The sequence below is a fragment of the Diospyros lotus genome, chromosome 12 (assembly GCF_014633365.1).
Source record: "Diospyros lotus cultivar Yz01 chromosome 12, ASM1463336v1, whole genome shotgun sequence".
In the NCBI taxonomy this organism is placed as follows: Eukaryota; Viridiplantae; Streptophyta; class Magnoliopsida; order Ericales; family Ebenaceae; genus Diospyros; species Diospyros lotus.
Genome location: NC_068349.1, coordinates 32,954,488 through 32,970,593, shown reverse-complemented (window position 1 = coordinate 32,970,593; position 16,106 = coordinate 32,954,488). Strand labels below are relative to the sequence as shown.

At 36.0% G+C, this 16,106-nt stretch overlaps 1 protein-coding gene across 1 annotated transcript in view; it reads left to right on the top strand.

The window, feature by feature from the left end:
- Positions 1–323: 323 nt before the first annotated feature.
- The window catches only part of LOC127787247 (AUGMIN subunit 7), a 37,753-nt gene continuing 21,970 nt past the window's right edge, over positions 324–16,106 (top strand). Inside the window, exons 1-5 of the mRNA XM_052315202.1 lie at positions 324–516; positions 600–685; positions 1,306–1,367; positions 10,436–10,527; positions 10,741–10,866. Coding sequence (XP_052171162.1) covers positions 383–516; positions 600–685; positions 1,306–1,367; positions 10,436–10,527; positions 10,741–10,866 — 500 coding nt within the window. The 5' untranslated portion in view covers positions 324–382. The remainder of the gene's footprint in view (positions 517–599; positions 686–1,305; positions 1,368–10,435; positions 10,528–10,740; positions 10,867–16,106) is intronic.

Genomic DNA, 16,106 nt, shown 5'->3' with positions numbered 1-16,106 from the left:
ATTGTGAAAACATCTAACTTTTTTAATTACAAAAAGAACAATATTACTCAATTTAAAAAATAAAATTGATTGCAGAAATAGTAATAAATTTGGTCAAATTTGATAATTAAATTTTTATACTCAATTTGTAGAAAAAATGGGTCGTACTCAACAAATCCTTTGGATTCGACTATATTTTATATAAATTAATATTAAAAAAATATTATTAAATATGTACTCCTGTTACGTAAAATATCCAAAAATGCTACCGACTAAATAAAATAATAATAATTTAGGGGTTGTCGTGCAATTTGCCAAATTTGTTGGCACAGCAATGCTCTTTATTGACGGGGAAGAAATTCAAACTCAAGTGTTCTCTCTGTCTCTCTGTGTCTGAGATCGAATGGCGGCGAAGCAAATGGAAGAGGTGCAGAGGAAACTGACGATGCTGAACTATCCAAGAGCCAACGCGCCGGCTCAGTCCCTCCTCTTCGCCGGGATGGAGCGCTACGCCCTTCTCGAATGGCTCTTCTTCAAGTCCATCTCCGCATCCTCCCCCTCTCCCCACCCTAACATTCTCCATTTCTCTCATAATTTCAATTTCCTCGCTTGAATTGCAGGCTGTTAGGTGACAAGTCCCCGTTTTCTCAACAGAATCTGCAAGGGGACGCCATGGATCGCGACGAGGAGACCGCCCGCATCCAGTGTAAAAACCCTACAAAGCCAAGCGCATACATCAAATTAAGATATATATATATATATATAAAATATGTTCGTGCATAATGTAGTTGATGGAGTACATTTTTCTGATCCTCGCGCGGAAAATTTTAGGCCTAACTGTTACAATTTGACTGTCATTTCCTTCGAAAGGTTTGCCAGTGGAACTGTGCATATTTTTCTTTTGCTACTATACTATCTATGCCTCTATGTATTTCAGGTTTTTTATGTAACACTATAAGTATTAAGTCAACGTAGTCTATCAAGCTACCTAATTCTTCCTTCACACACGGCAGTGGATAGCCAAGCAAACTAAATAAACAGGCTCACGTTATGAGAGATTGCATACTGTGAGACTTGAATCTAGAACATCTCAAAACCTTACTTTGTTATCATGTCACACCATCAATTTCCATAGATGGCCCCAGAATATATATCAAGCTATGTAGGACGTTGGTACATTGTTCCTGCTGCATAATATATATATATATATATATATATATTTATATATACTGATGATATGTTAGGTGTGGATAATCCTATTTTGACTAGGAGTATCCTTCCATTCTTTTGGAGACTTTGTTTCAAGCTACACTTGCTTTTTTGCAGATTTGGCAGAGATTGCAAAGTTTCTGGGTATTACCTCAAGTATTGATACAGAAGCAATTCAAGTGAGTTGCTTTCTTCGTTTTACGTTGGCAGTATCTAATTTTGGCCAAAAAACATTTTGTGGCTGCAATTTTGCAAATACTTTTATTTGGTATCTATCTCTGTCTTATTTACTGTACAACAGTTCATACATTTTCAGTTATAACTTCAGAGTAATTGTTTCTTGTCATATTATCCTCATGGTAGCTGTGACATAGAGGAAATACGTTTCTGCTTCTTTTTGATAACGTACGTGCTCTTCAATCTGAGGGTTCTAACTGTTAAACCTGAAAAGAACAACACAGATCATGGCCCCGATTTAACTTACTTGCTCTTCAAACTAATTGATATTTTTTGTATTTCTAAGTGAAGAATACCTCTTAGCTTTTCTACCTATATAGTCTAGAGAAGGGGAACAATAGAAAAATTGATGAGTGTGGTATTTGGCACCTTTTACTTTTGTCTTTTATCGTTCTTTTGTTATGTAGGGCTGTAACTTATCCAGACAGTGGGTTGTTCAGGCTTGGACTGATAACTGGACCAGTTTCAGTGACTTTTTTATTTTTTTGCTAATTAGTTTTACTGACCTTTTAAGTTTGGGTCATGAGATGGTTTGTACTGTGTGATATTAAGGACATACTTCTGTATATATTAAGGGTTATGTATATATGAAGTGCCTTTTCTCTTTGGTGCTCATAATATAGGAACCTTGTTCGTTATAATCATTTAACCTAATATCATTATCTATCCTACCTCTCCATTAGATTGAGCTTTATCTTCATCCTACATTTGAAATGTGGTTAAGCTGCTGAACTATGGTATGATGCTTGGCAAATTACAGATATTTGAATATGCACATGATCTTCATTCCCCACTCAAATTTTAATGTTCAAATGCGGGATTAGGGCCCTTACACAATATCTACTAGGTTGCGTTTGGATGGAGAAATTTCAAATGATGTCATTTGAAATGACATTATTTGAAATTAAGTGTTTGGATAACTATTATATATGAGATTTGAAATTCAATCTTTCTAATGTAAAAAGAAAATGTGAAAAAAATAAAATTAAAACAAAAAATATATGCTTAAATATTTTTTACATCCCATCAAAAAAATATTTCACACATATATACATATATGTATTATATATATACATATGCACATGTTCGTATATATTATAGATATACATATATATGCATACACATGTTTATATATATGTTCATATATATACCTATGTATGTCTATATGTATGTGTGTAAATAGTACATATATATATATATGCATACATGTGTAGGAAATTTATATACCCACACATATATAGGTATTTTATATACGTACATATGTAACATATCTACCTATATGTATTATTTATATATGTTCTATTTAACACACATACACATCCTTCCCCCCATATATATGTACATATATTATATATGTGTGTATATTAATATTACATTACATATTATATAGGAAAAAGGCATAAAAATGCCCCTGAACTTTTCCATTTTGCTCGTGTGGCACCCCCAACTCATACTTTGACCTTTTGTGCCCCTCAACTGTCTAATTTTGCAACAATTAGACACCTCTTTGTCCAAAATGCAATGCGTGTAGTCACGCAGTCTGACACAAGGTATTTCTATTTGATTATCATGACCCCACATTTCATAAATTTACTCAAACACCTTAATTCATTCAAAATATTTACAAGATCTCCAATCTCTTAACAATTTACCCTTCGTCCCACTAGTTTAGAGAAATTGCACTAATACCCAAAACATTCAAAGGTTTACAACTTTCACATGCAATTTCACCAATGCCCATAGGGTTAAATTGTATTTCAGTTATAACCATTTAATTTCAGTTTATTGCAGCCAAGCCCACAATTTTTAGAAATGACAGTTTGTCCCCTAGTCACAACACCCTTCTCTTTAAACCTTGATTTCTAGTCCGTTTTGACTTGGATTGATACATGAAAGACCTCCTCAGTATACTGGAGGTTCCGTAGAATTAGATTATAGCCTCAAATTAATGAAATCATTGGACAAGGCTTTGCCAAAATGAGCTTTAAAGGTGGGAGTACACTGGCTGAATAAGCTGTCCATTCTCTGCCCTGATTTCTTTGACACCTCTTACTTCTATGACACATGTAAAGCCAACCCAAGGGTCTTAGAGGTGCGAAGAAAAGGATTATAGCTTCAAATTGGATGAAAAATGGAAGAAAAACGGAGAAGCGACAAGGTTAAACTTAGCGAAATCTGGCACTTACCAAAATCTGGCTGAGCAGCCCCCTGCGGTTTTTGGCAACTTGCGGCCTTGCTGTGACAACTTTTCCTCTTCTCTGATATTCCTTTCCTCCCTTTCATTCTCTTCTTCTTTCTTCTCGATTCTTATCTTTTTCTTGGTGGAATGATTGACAATGGTGTGGGTTTCTATACACACACATCAACTTCCATTAATTACAGTTCCACCCTACCAATTCCACCTTATCTCACAAGGTTCCGAGGAACCTCATTTAAACCCCCTTTGTTCTATGTATTTAACTTAGACCCCATTCCTTTCTAATAATTCCATAAATGCCCTTATCACATAACTCAACATTTATTAATTTTCTCATTTTAACCCCAAACTTTTAATCTTTAAGTTCCTTGAGCCCTCGGGAATTCTTAAAATATTCTTGGGTCTACACTTCGAGGTCCACTTGTGCCCGTTTGAGCTTCTTGAATTCTATCTTTTTGCCCTCATCTTTCCTCAACCAAAAAGAGCATGTATTATGTAGTAGTACAATATGTATGCATATACTTACAATATTTATACATACATATGCCTATATTCTTATGTACATATATGTAAATTGTACATACATATAAAAAATATATATACTTATTATATATATAATATCTATATGAATATATATTTATTATTAATGAATGAAGATAAAATATTTTAAAATTAATGTGTAATTAGTTATCTAAAAGAATTAATATGTAATTGAATCTTATATTCCAAATGACACCCCTTTGGGAGTCATTTCAAATTCTCTACTTTTTAGGTCCAAATCCATGATGTATTTGGACCCAAATTCAAATCACTACCAAAATTTTTGTATCGAAACATGGGATTTGGGATTTGAAATCTCAATTCTCAAATGATGGGGTCAAATGACCCCATCCAAGCATAACTCTGTATAGTTATCTTTGAATGAAAAACTATATCAAGTTGCCAATTACCATCAATTTGAATAAGTTAGACCAAACCTACATAGATATTATCTTTTGGTGGCCGCACGGGAAACAATAGACGTTCAAGCCTTCATATTCGACTCTTTGCCATTTACCCCCTCCAAGCACAACTCTATATAGTTATCTTTGAATGAAAAAGTATATCAAGTTGCCAATTACCATCATTTTGAATAAGTTAGACCAAACCTACATAGATATTTGTAGAAACCCTAGGATTAGATCAAGGACACAACGAGAGAGAGAGAAAAATAATACCTTGAGCAGAACTCTTATTCAAAGAATCAGAAAATGAAGTTAAACCATACGAAGTAACTATAAGCTACTTATATAGGCAGCTTGATCATCAGAAATAAGAATATCGCCTATACTAGAAACATCAATAATCAAAATATAAATTGTAGCTACAAATTACATCAATTTAAACACAAACATAGCTACAACAACAAACTGTTATAACAAACTATTTGATGCTTCCACACACCCCTTCAAACCAGACTCCGTAGAAGACAAGAACTTTGCGAATAAAGTTGCAGCAACCTTAGTTGTTTTTAACTCAGCTTTAGATGCTTCCACACTCCCCTTCAAACCAGACTCCGTAGATAAAGTTGTAGCAGCTTTAGTTGGTTTTAACTCAGCACACACAAGTGACACTTTTAAACCAAGTTTCTTACATAAAGACTCAAACCGGTTTCTAGGCAATCTTTTAGTAAGAATATCTGCTGCTTGATCAGATGTAGGAACGTATCTAATGTCCACTTCACCACATTCAACTTTCTCCCGCACAAAATGAACATCGATTTCAACATGCTTGGTCCTAGAATGAAACACTTGATTCTCTGACATGCTCTTAGTAGCCAAGTTGTCACTCCATACAACTAGAGGGGTTACACAAGGATATACCAACTCAACAAATAATGACTTCAACCACATTAGTTCAGTCACACCAACATCAATTGCCCAATATTCGACTTCTCCAACAGACCTAGCAACAACAGATTGTTTCTTGGAACCCCACACGATAAGATTGTGACCAAAATATACACAAAACTCACTAGTAGAACACTGAGTAACCTTACAACCAACATGATCTGTGTCGTGTAAGTCACTAAGGATAAGTCATTTAGTGAAGGAGTAAAAACCAAACCCATACCAATAGTGCCTTTAAGATACCGAAATAACCTCTTACACGCTAACCAATGTTGAGACTTAGGACTAGACAAGAGTTGGCTCTATTTGTCCACTGTAAACATTATATCTGGACGTGTGTAAGTGAGATATTGCAGTGAACCAATTAACGTCCTATACAAAGATGGGTTAGGAAAAGGATCCCCTTCATCAGTCAAAGAAACTCCAGTAGCCATAGGTGTGCTACATGGCTTGCAACTCTGCATGGTTGCCTTTTTCAACAAATCAATCACATACTTAGACTGAGTAAGATAAAGACCATTGCCATCTCTATAAGCTTCAAACCTAGAAAATAATTCACCGATCTTAGGATCTTAATAGCGAATTGGGTGTCCAAATCATGAATACAAGAATTAAGAGCTGTTGAATTCGATCCAGTGAGTAGTATATCATCAACATAGACTAGAACAAAGAGCACATAAGTAGCTGTCTGTTTAATAAATAAAGAGGCATCTGATATAGACCTTACAAAACCCCAAGATTGTAAGGCAACTCTCAGTTTTGAATACCATGCTCAAGGAGTCTACTTGAAGCCATAGAGTGACTTATTTAACCGACACACATGAGTAGGATGCTAATTGTCTACAAAGCCTTCAGGCTGAGCCATATAAACAGTTTCAGTTAAGTCTCCATTAAGGAATGCATTGTTAACATCCATTTGTTGTATATCCTAGCCAAAATTTACAGTTAACGAGAATAATACTCTGATATTGGGGGCCTTAACTACTAGACTAAAAGTCTCCGCATAGTCCACACCTGGTGTTTGATGAAAGGCTTTTGCCACCAACCTAGCTTTATATTTGAAAATTGACTCATCGGCATTGTATTTCACCTAGAACACCCACTTAAAACCAACTAAGTTCATATCCTTGGAAAAGGGAACTAAATCCCAAATATGATTTCTCTGCAAGGCTAAATACTCTTCTTCCATGACCTTAACCCATTGTGAGTCTAAAAGAGCCTCACGAACGGAACTAGGTTCAATGTTACTCACTAAAGCATGAGAGGAAGAGGTTACAAGGTGTTTGGCTTTAGACTGGGTGAGCATAGGGTGAATTGAAGGGGCTGGAACAGCCTTGGATGTGGGCAAAGAAGAAATGATGGCTGGTGATTGAGTGGGTAAATTTTGTAGTGTAGACGAAGTGGAAGGAGTTGTGGCCTGAGAACTGGTAGTATCAGTGTGATTTGAAGCCTGAGGGGACTGTGCTACTTGAGGACATTTTGAAGAAGTAGGAGAAGTAATAATAGGTTGAAGAAAGTCAATAGAATACCCCAAAGATGATAACATAGCTTTAGGAGCAGAAGAAGGAACGAAAAATAGAGTACGAAAAGGAAACTCATTAGCATTAAATTTCACATTTCGAGACACATACACTCTCCCTGATGGATGCATGCTTGAGTATATCCAATAAAGATACATTTAGTGGAATGAAAGTCAAACTTGTGCTTGTTATAAGGACAAAGATAAGGAAAACAAGTACGACCAAACGGTTGCAACAATTGATAGTTAGGTGACTTTTGATAGAACATTTCAAAAGGTGAGTTGTACTTAATAGGTGAAGCAGGTAACCAATTTATTAGATGAACATATGTCTGAAAAGCTGCCACCCAGAACTTTAAGGGCATGGCATGAGATAACAATGTTAGACCCATTTTAGCTATGTGTGTGTTTTCTTTCTGCTACACCATTTTGTTGATGTGTGTGGGCAAGTAAATCTAGGCTGCATACCATTGGATTGAAGATAAGGTAAGAATGCTCTAAACTCCCCTCCATTGTCAGTTTGTAAGGCTCGAAACTTGGTTTAATACTGAATTTCAGCAAATTTATGAAAGATAGTGAAAGCTGAAAGGGCATCAGACTTAAGTTTTAAAGGATAAAGCCAAGTATATTGAGTGAAAGCATCCACAAAGATTATGTAGTATCGAAACCCTTTAATTGACACAACAGGTGCAGGTCCTCAAAGATCTGAATAAACCAATTCTAATGGTTTTGTAGCTGTAACTTCCTAGCTAGAAAAAGGAAGTTGACTTAGCTTACCAACTTTACACGAGTCACAAAATGTCAAATTGGAGAGTGAACAAGACACGCCAATTTTATTCAATACAAGTTTCAGAACATTCAAGGAGGGGTATCCCAATCTAACATGCCATTGCTGACAATCAGTAGTTCTTTGAGCAACATTTACAAGATTTGACAGCTCATGACTAAATGAGTTCTGTCTTTTACATGCTTTTTGCTTATTATATGTATTCGAAGAAAGAAAAGTTGAAGCAATAGATAAAGGCTCTAGGGATAGGGCAGAATTCTTGTTGACAACAGAGTAAGATGTTGGCAGCAATTGATGGAGCCCATCCTTAAGATGTCCCCTGAGCAGCACCAGTCCGATAATTTTGTCCTTAATCAAACACACATATGAGTGAAACTCAACCACAATATTATGATCACGAGTTAATTGAGAAACACTAAGTAAGTTTTTCTTCATATTTGGAACATGAAGAGCATTAGGAATTGAAAGGACTGAAGTAGGTTTGAGATTAGTATACAACTGACTAGTACCGACATGAGTTATAAGCAGTTGCTTACCGTTACCTATGACAACTTTTTCTCCACCATTGTAAGGTGTGTGTAAGGATAAGATGTTCAAGTTTGATGTAATATGATTTGTTGCTTCAGAATCAACAAACCAAGAAGGATCTGAAAATGAAGACTGAGTAACAAAAGTATCAGAAGAAGTAGAAGATCTAGGGTTATTGCCATTGTGAGAACCTAACATAGAACCTATCTCACTCATGTAGGCTCCATTAGAATCACTCATGGAAGCCATATAAGCTCTGTTATTATACTGATTTCCATCATTTGCTCGAGTAAAACCTTGATTAGGCACTTGTTGCTGAAAATTCTTATCAAAGCGATGATAACACTTGTCAACAAAGTGACCTGGTTTGCCACACAACTGACAATAAATTCTTCTATTGGACACTCTTCCTCGACCTCTCCCTCCTCTATTCATAAAACTGTTTCCTCTTACTGAATAACCTCCTCTATTATTGTCACCAAAGCCAGTATTATTTTGTGAATTAGATGACGCAACATTTGCATGCATAACTGAATTCAAAGAGGAAGCACTCAACGATGAATTCTTAACCGACAATCGCTACTCATGCATTAGAAGTAAATACTGGACTTTCTCCAAATCAATTTCATCCATTTGATAGGTAATTAGGCTCACAACAGTTTCGTAATCATGATCTAGTCCATTCAAGATTGCAAGCAGTAAATCTTTATTGGTCAATGACTCACCTATAGCAGCTAGAGAATGACCGATTGTCTTCATTTTCAGAATGTAATCATTTATTGAGAGATCATCCTTCTTGATTGATCTTAATTTCTGTTTCAATTGAAATGACTTAGTTATAGTTTGGCGTGCATAAAGATTTTCTAAAGTAAGCCATATCTCAGCAGATGATTCACAATGAATCACCTGCGCTAAAACTTATTCGCCAATTGTTGAGAAGAGCCATCCCAACAAGAGCTGATCAGATTGAATCCAGTTCAAGTATTCTGGATTGATAACTTCATCTTCTCCATTTGGATCGGGCAAACTTTTTGTAGGAGGAGTGGTTTTGTTAAGAAACGAGACTAGATCAAATGCTCGAATTATAGTAAGAATTTGAGCCTTCCAGAAAATATAGTTATTGGAATTGAGCTTTATCGGAATGAAGCTAAAGGCTTTAGCTACTACTGAGAAATTAGTTTGAGAGGCAGACGACAAAGAAGATGAGGATTGAGGAGAAGGAGAGGAGGATTGATTGCCATTAGAGAAGAGCAAAAGGCTCTGATATCATGTGGAAACCCTAGGATTAGATCAAGGACACAACGAGAGACAGAGAGAAAAAAAAAAATAATACCTCGAGCAGAACTCTTATTCAGAGAATTCAAAAAATGAAGTTAAACCATACAAAGTAACTGTAAGCTACTTATATAGGCAGCTTGATCATCGGAAATAAGAATACCGCCTATACTAGAAACATCAATAATCAAAATATAAATTGTAGCTACAAACTACATCAATTTAAACATAAACATAGCTGCAACAACAAACTATTTGATGCTTCCACATTCCCCTTCAAACCAGACTCCGTAGAAGACAAGAACTTTGTGAATAAAGTTGCAGCAGCTTTAGTTGTTTTTAACTCAGCTTTAGATGCTTCCACAATATTATCTTTTGCTTTTTAATGGAATGGAAATGTCATCTAAATTTGCAGTCCTTTAACCCTTCATTTACTATTCACACACACACACACAATATGACCGGCAATTTAATTGTCCAGACTTTAGAGGCACTTTACGTTTTGCCAAATTATGACACTGGAGTTACATACAAGAAGTTCTATGATTCTGTTTGCTAGACCCAAAAGGTTGAAGTTGGAATTGTTTGGGCTCAGCTTATTTTCTAAATCAGCTTTTAATTAAAGCAAAAGCATTGTTTATTGGGAAACACATGAATTGGAAGTGGGATACTTGATGTAGTTTGCAAATAGCTTGGTTTATTTGTGGTTTAGTGCATTGTAGATTTAATTGTCTGATTTAGCAATATTTTTTGGCATGGGATTGATCATGGCACATTTCGTTAGCTATGTTAAATGCTATGCTTATCTACTGCAGGGACGAGGAAGCTATGAAGAGCGTGCTGAAATGCTACGTATCATCGTGGATCTTGTAGAAGCATGCATCTATGCTGATAACTCTGAGTGGAGGTTGAGATCATATCTTCTTTTCCCTGATTTTTTTTTTAAATAATTGGATATTCAAGTAATAGTGACAAGGGATTTTTCCCCATAATTTCAGTTAGTATTCTAGTTTCCTTTATGTTTCTTTTGATTATCCAGCTTTTCCCTTGGTTTGCACACTGCAGTTTGCCTGCCAGCTGGATCTTTCCGCTTTTCTCATTTTCTGCTCTTTCCTAATAGTGTCGATGAGCAGGTCGCAAAAGACATACAATTAATAGATGCCATTGCTGAAAAACAAGCTCAGATTTTCTCTGAAGAATGCAAGTTGTTCCCAGCAGATGTGCAGATTCAGTCCATATATCCATTGTAAGTGTTGATACGTGTTAATATTTCCTATAAATATTCCTTATAATTAGCTGATTACTTGCTGTATTTAGATGATGATACTAGTTGAATTTAGATCAATCAATCTCTAAAACTAAGGGAGTTGATTGAGGTTCTTGTAAATATATATAATCATGAAGGCTGTGAGAGATTCTTAAGCCATATTACAGACCAAATATTCTCTTTTAACTTGATATCAGAGCTGGTTCATCCTGGGGCTGCAAAATCCCCAGCAGCCAGTCTCCCTCATCTCTCACGCATGACTAAACTTGTGGGAAAAAGGAAATGGTATTCCTTCATGTTTTATTGATGTAAATAACATAATTTATACAAGAGTGTTCTTAAGAATTCTCCTAAGTTTTAGAACTAGATTACATTCCCTATCTTTTAGGACTAGATTACTTACCTTATATCTAGAACTATATTACAATAATTTAAATGTACAACAAATAGATAAAACACAAAATAGATAAAAAAAAAAAAAAAAAAAGAAGGTAAAAAGATAAAATCCTATCTCTATCTTGATTCTTGGCCATCTCTTATCTCCACCGCTTCTTAATCTTGTTCCAACAAAACTTGATAAAATTGAGAAAATACACTCCTTGTCTCCCGACACTCCCTCTCAAGCTGGTGAATGGATATCTTCTATTCCCAGCTTGCTTGTTATCCTTAGAAAAACTGCACCCGAAAGACCTTTAGTGAGTAAGTTTGCAAGTTAACTTCCTATTGACACAAATGGTGTACAAATTGGACCACTTTCAAACTTTTCTTTTATAAAATACCTGTCAACCTCCAAATCTCTAATCCAGTCATGTTGTACCGGATTCTGTGCAATATTTATAGTTGACTTATTATCACAATATAACTTTATAGGAGTCTTCCACATAACTTTCAGATCCTCTAGAATTATTTTTAGCCATAACAACTCACAAATCCTAAGGGCCATTGATCTGAATTCAGCCTCTGCATTGGATCTTGCCACAACATTTTGCCTCTTACTCCTCCAAGTCATAATATTTCTCCCTAGGAATGTGCAATACCTAGATGTTGACCTTCTGTCAATCATTGACCTTACATAGTTAGCATCCGTATAGGCTACAAGAGTTAGGTCTTGCCGTCTTTTGAACAAAATTCCCTTACCCGATGTACCCTTTAAGTAATGCAAAATTCAATGCACTGCTTTCAGGTGTACCTTCTTAGGATTGTGCATGAATTTGCTAACCACTCCCACATCATATGCTATGTCTAGCCCGCTGTGTAACAGATAGATGAGCCTCCCAACTAATCTTTGGTAGAGGCTCTTATTTGTTGCTGCATCTTTTGGGCTATCACCAAGTCAATGATTAGGCTCAATAGGGGTTTTTGTAGGCCTACATCCTAGGATACCTATGTCTGTTAATAGATCAAAAATATATTTCTGTTGAGATATGAAAATCCCTTGCTAAGTGAGCCACTTCGATGCTCAAGAAATACTTCAACTTGCCTAATTGCTTAATTTCAAGCTCCTTTATCAAATGCTTCTTTAGACTTTCCATTCCTTCTAAGTTATCCCCTATCATTATAATGTCTTCCACATAGACTAATAAAACAATTACTTTTCCAAAAATAAAATGTCTTACGAACAGAGTATGATCACCTTGGCTTTGCTTGTATCCCAAACTTGGCATGGCTTTAGTAAATCTTCCAAACCATGCTCTTGGAGACTGTTTCAAACCATATAGAGCTTTATTCAATCTGTGTACAACATCCTTTCCTGCTTTTGAACATAATCCTGGTGGCACTTCCATATAGATTTCTTCCTCTAGATCTCCATGTAAAAAAGCATTTTTCATATCAAACTACTACAATTTCCAATTAAGGTTAGCTGCTAGAGATCACAATATTCTTATGGTGTTCATTTTTGCAACCGGAGTGAAGGTTTCAAGATAATCTACACCATAGGTTTGGGTATAGCCCTTAGCAACCAATTTTGCTTTATATCTCTCTAGTGACCCATCTAAGTTATATTTAACTGTGAAGATCCACCTACACACCACTGATTTCTTCCCTCTAGGTAGCTTTACAAAATCCCATGTTTTATTTTTTTCAAGTGCCTGCATCTCTACCCTGATAGCATTCCTCCAATTCTAATTACTTAATGCCTCAAATACTGTTTTTGTATGGGAATGGAGCTTATGTTGGTAAGAAAAGCTTTATGACTAGGGGACAGATTTTTGTAGGACATAAATAGGTGTAGAGGGTGCTTTGTGCAAGCTCTAGTTCCTTTACGATTAGCAATAGGAAGTTCACTATCACTTGAGTTAGATGGGTTAGTACCAGGTTCAATCTCATTAGGAGAGGTGGAAGGAGAAGTGCTTACCTCATTATGATCAATGTCAGGACCAAGTGTTGATTCGGATGCTTGAACAGGTGTCGGATGAGTAGCTGGTCCCTTTCTTCTTGAGTATACCTGAAGTGGACGATGTATAGGCTCTTGGGTTGGACCATCTTGTACATGTTCTTGGGTTTTGGACTGAGTATTAGATGCAGGTTGTAAGGGTGAAACAGTAGGTTGTAAGTGTGGAACAGAGGGGGGTAATGAGGATGGAAATTCAAGGAGAAATACGTCTCTGTCCTTATCCCCAGTTATTGAGGTCTCCCCCTGAAGAGGATGCTAAGCAAAATACTAATTTTTGTTCAGCGAATGTAACATCCACAGATACAAAGAATTTTTTGGTTGGTGGATGGAAACACTTATAACATTTTTGAGTAGGTGAATACCCCTCAAATATGCATCTAAGAGCTCTAGGATCAAATTTTCCCCTGTGTTGAGAGTGTAAATGAACAAATGCTACACACCCAAATGCTCTAGGCATAAGGCCATTAGAAATTGAAAATTGTGGAAAGAATTGAGACAACAATTGGAGTGGACTTTGGGAATTTAGGTTTCTTAGGTGAGTAGCAATTAAAATGGCTTCCCCCCAGTACTGTTTTGGAACATTTCTCTGAAATAGGAGAGCCCTTGTAATAGTAAGAAGGTGTCCATTTTTTCTCTCGACCACCCCATTTTGTTGTAGGGTATTAACACAAGAGGATTCATGGATTATGCCTCTTGCTTGAAAATAGGAAGTAAGGAACTAATTAAAATAGTTCTTAGCATTATCAGACCAAATTCTTTTAATTTCAACATTAAATTGAGTTCTCACCATATTATAGAAAACTAAAAATATGGAACTAACTTCAGATTTGTTCTTTAAAAGATATATACTCAGGTGGCACGAGTACAATGATCAATAAAAGACACAAACCATCAAGCCCTAGTGATGTTAGAAATGGGAGAGGGACCCCATATGTCACTATAGATAGGAGCAAATGGAGAAGAACTCCTTTTCATATTAACTGGAAAGGACGTTCTCTTATGTTTTCCAAATTCACATATATCACACTGAAAGTCTTATCCAACTAATCATTTGAACAATAAAGGATACATCAATCTAAGAACATTAAAAGATGGATGGCCAAAACATAGGTGCTATAACCAAATTTTTTCTTTACGTGACTTTGAGGACTCAATCAAAAAAGATAGTGGGGAGAACTTAGCTGTCCTATTCTCCTGTCCACTTTGTTTCTCAAGATAGTAGAGACCCTCTTTCTCTCTAGCATACACAATCATCCTCCTCGTGTCTTGTTCTTGAATTTCACAATAAGAGGGATGAAAAATCACCCTACAATTAGAATCTGTGGTGAGTTTTTGGATTGAAACAAGGTTAGTAAACAACTTAGGTACATGCAGGGCATTTTTTAATATAAGAGAGTCATTGATGTAAACATCTTCTTGATCAGTTATCTTAGTCGTTGTACTGTTAGCTATAGTTATCTTTCTATTGCTAGGACAAGGGGTATATAAAATAAACTTTGGGGAGGAGCAGTTCATGTGATTTGTGGCCCCTGAATCAATGATCCAAACACCTGAGAGAGTAGTGTTTGAGGCATTTAGAGCATGAGAGAGGGAAGAAATACCTGAAAAAGTTAAGGTACAAGTACTTGATCGAGTTGGTTTCTGTAAGGATCCAAGTAAATGTTTCAATTTTGTAATTTCTTCCTTGTTAACCTCAGTCAGTGATTATGGAGAATCCCCTTCCGCATATTGTTAGAGTGTTTGCCACATATGCCTGTTCCTGTCTTTTCTGCTTACCTGATGTCCCTTTGTTCTCAACTTGAGGTTTTCTATGTAGTGTCCAACATTTGTCTATGGTATGTCTAGACTTATTACAATAAGTACACCACAATAGATCCTTGTTTAACCGAGACCCATCTAGTGTTCTTTTAGCCTTACCTCATTGTTGTTCAAAACTGGAATGTTGTAGGGTCATTCTTCTTGTCATAAGAGCTAAATTATCTCCCGTACGGGTCTCAAGCATGACTCCTCTCCTTTCCTCAGCACAAACAATGGCTAGAGTCTCATTTAGGGACTTCAAGTCTTCTTTCCTAAGTATCTATACCCTCACGGCATCAAACTCAATATTTAAACCAACAAAAAATTCATAAATCCTATCTTTTTCAACAAACCTTTTTAAAAGGGTTCCATCCTCACTATAGGTTATCTTCATACACTGATAATGATCCATCGTCTGCCATAAAGTTTGCAGGAGATTGGAGTAGTCAGTGATTGACCAGTTTCCTTGCTTTGTAGCTGAAATTTTTGTTATAATCTCATAAATTTGGGCTGCATCTCGAACTTTATAATAAGTCTGCTTAACAAAATCTCAAATTTCTTGAGTTGTGCTTCAAAACATGACAATGTTACTTATCTCCAGAACCATTAAATTCCATAACCAAGACATTACCATAGTTTTCTTCATCCCAAGCCTCAAATGTAGGATCCCCTTTTTTAGGTCCAATGTCAAGCAAATGTCTCAGCTTGTAATTCTCCGGTTGGAGTTGTACCTTTGTTCTCTTTGCTGACAGTTGCTGTAACAGGTGCCTCAAATGCACCACTAGATTCTGTTGTGGTAGACATGGTCTCTAGATGGATCTCACAGGATCTCTTGGGTCAAAAAATTGGGGTAGAATTTTATCTTGCAATAGTACACGTTTGCCAGGCTTAAGGACACGAAAGATGGGTGTATCAATTTCTAGGAAAAAAAATTGGCTAAAACTTTGAGACATGATAAAACTTAAGCAAGAAAAATTGTATTTTATTTCTAGCAAAATATGACTCAATATATAAAGTTTTGAAGGTT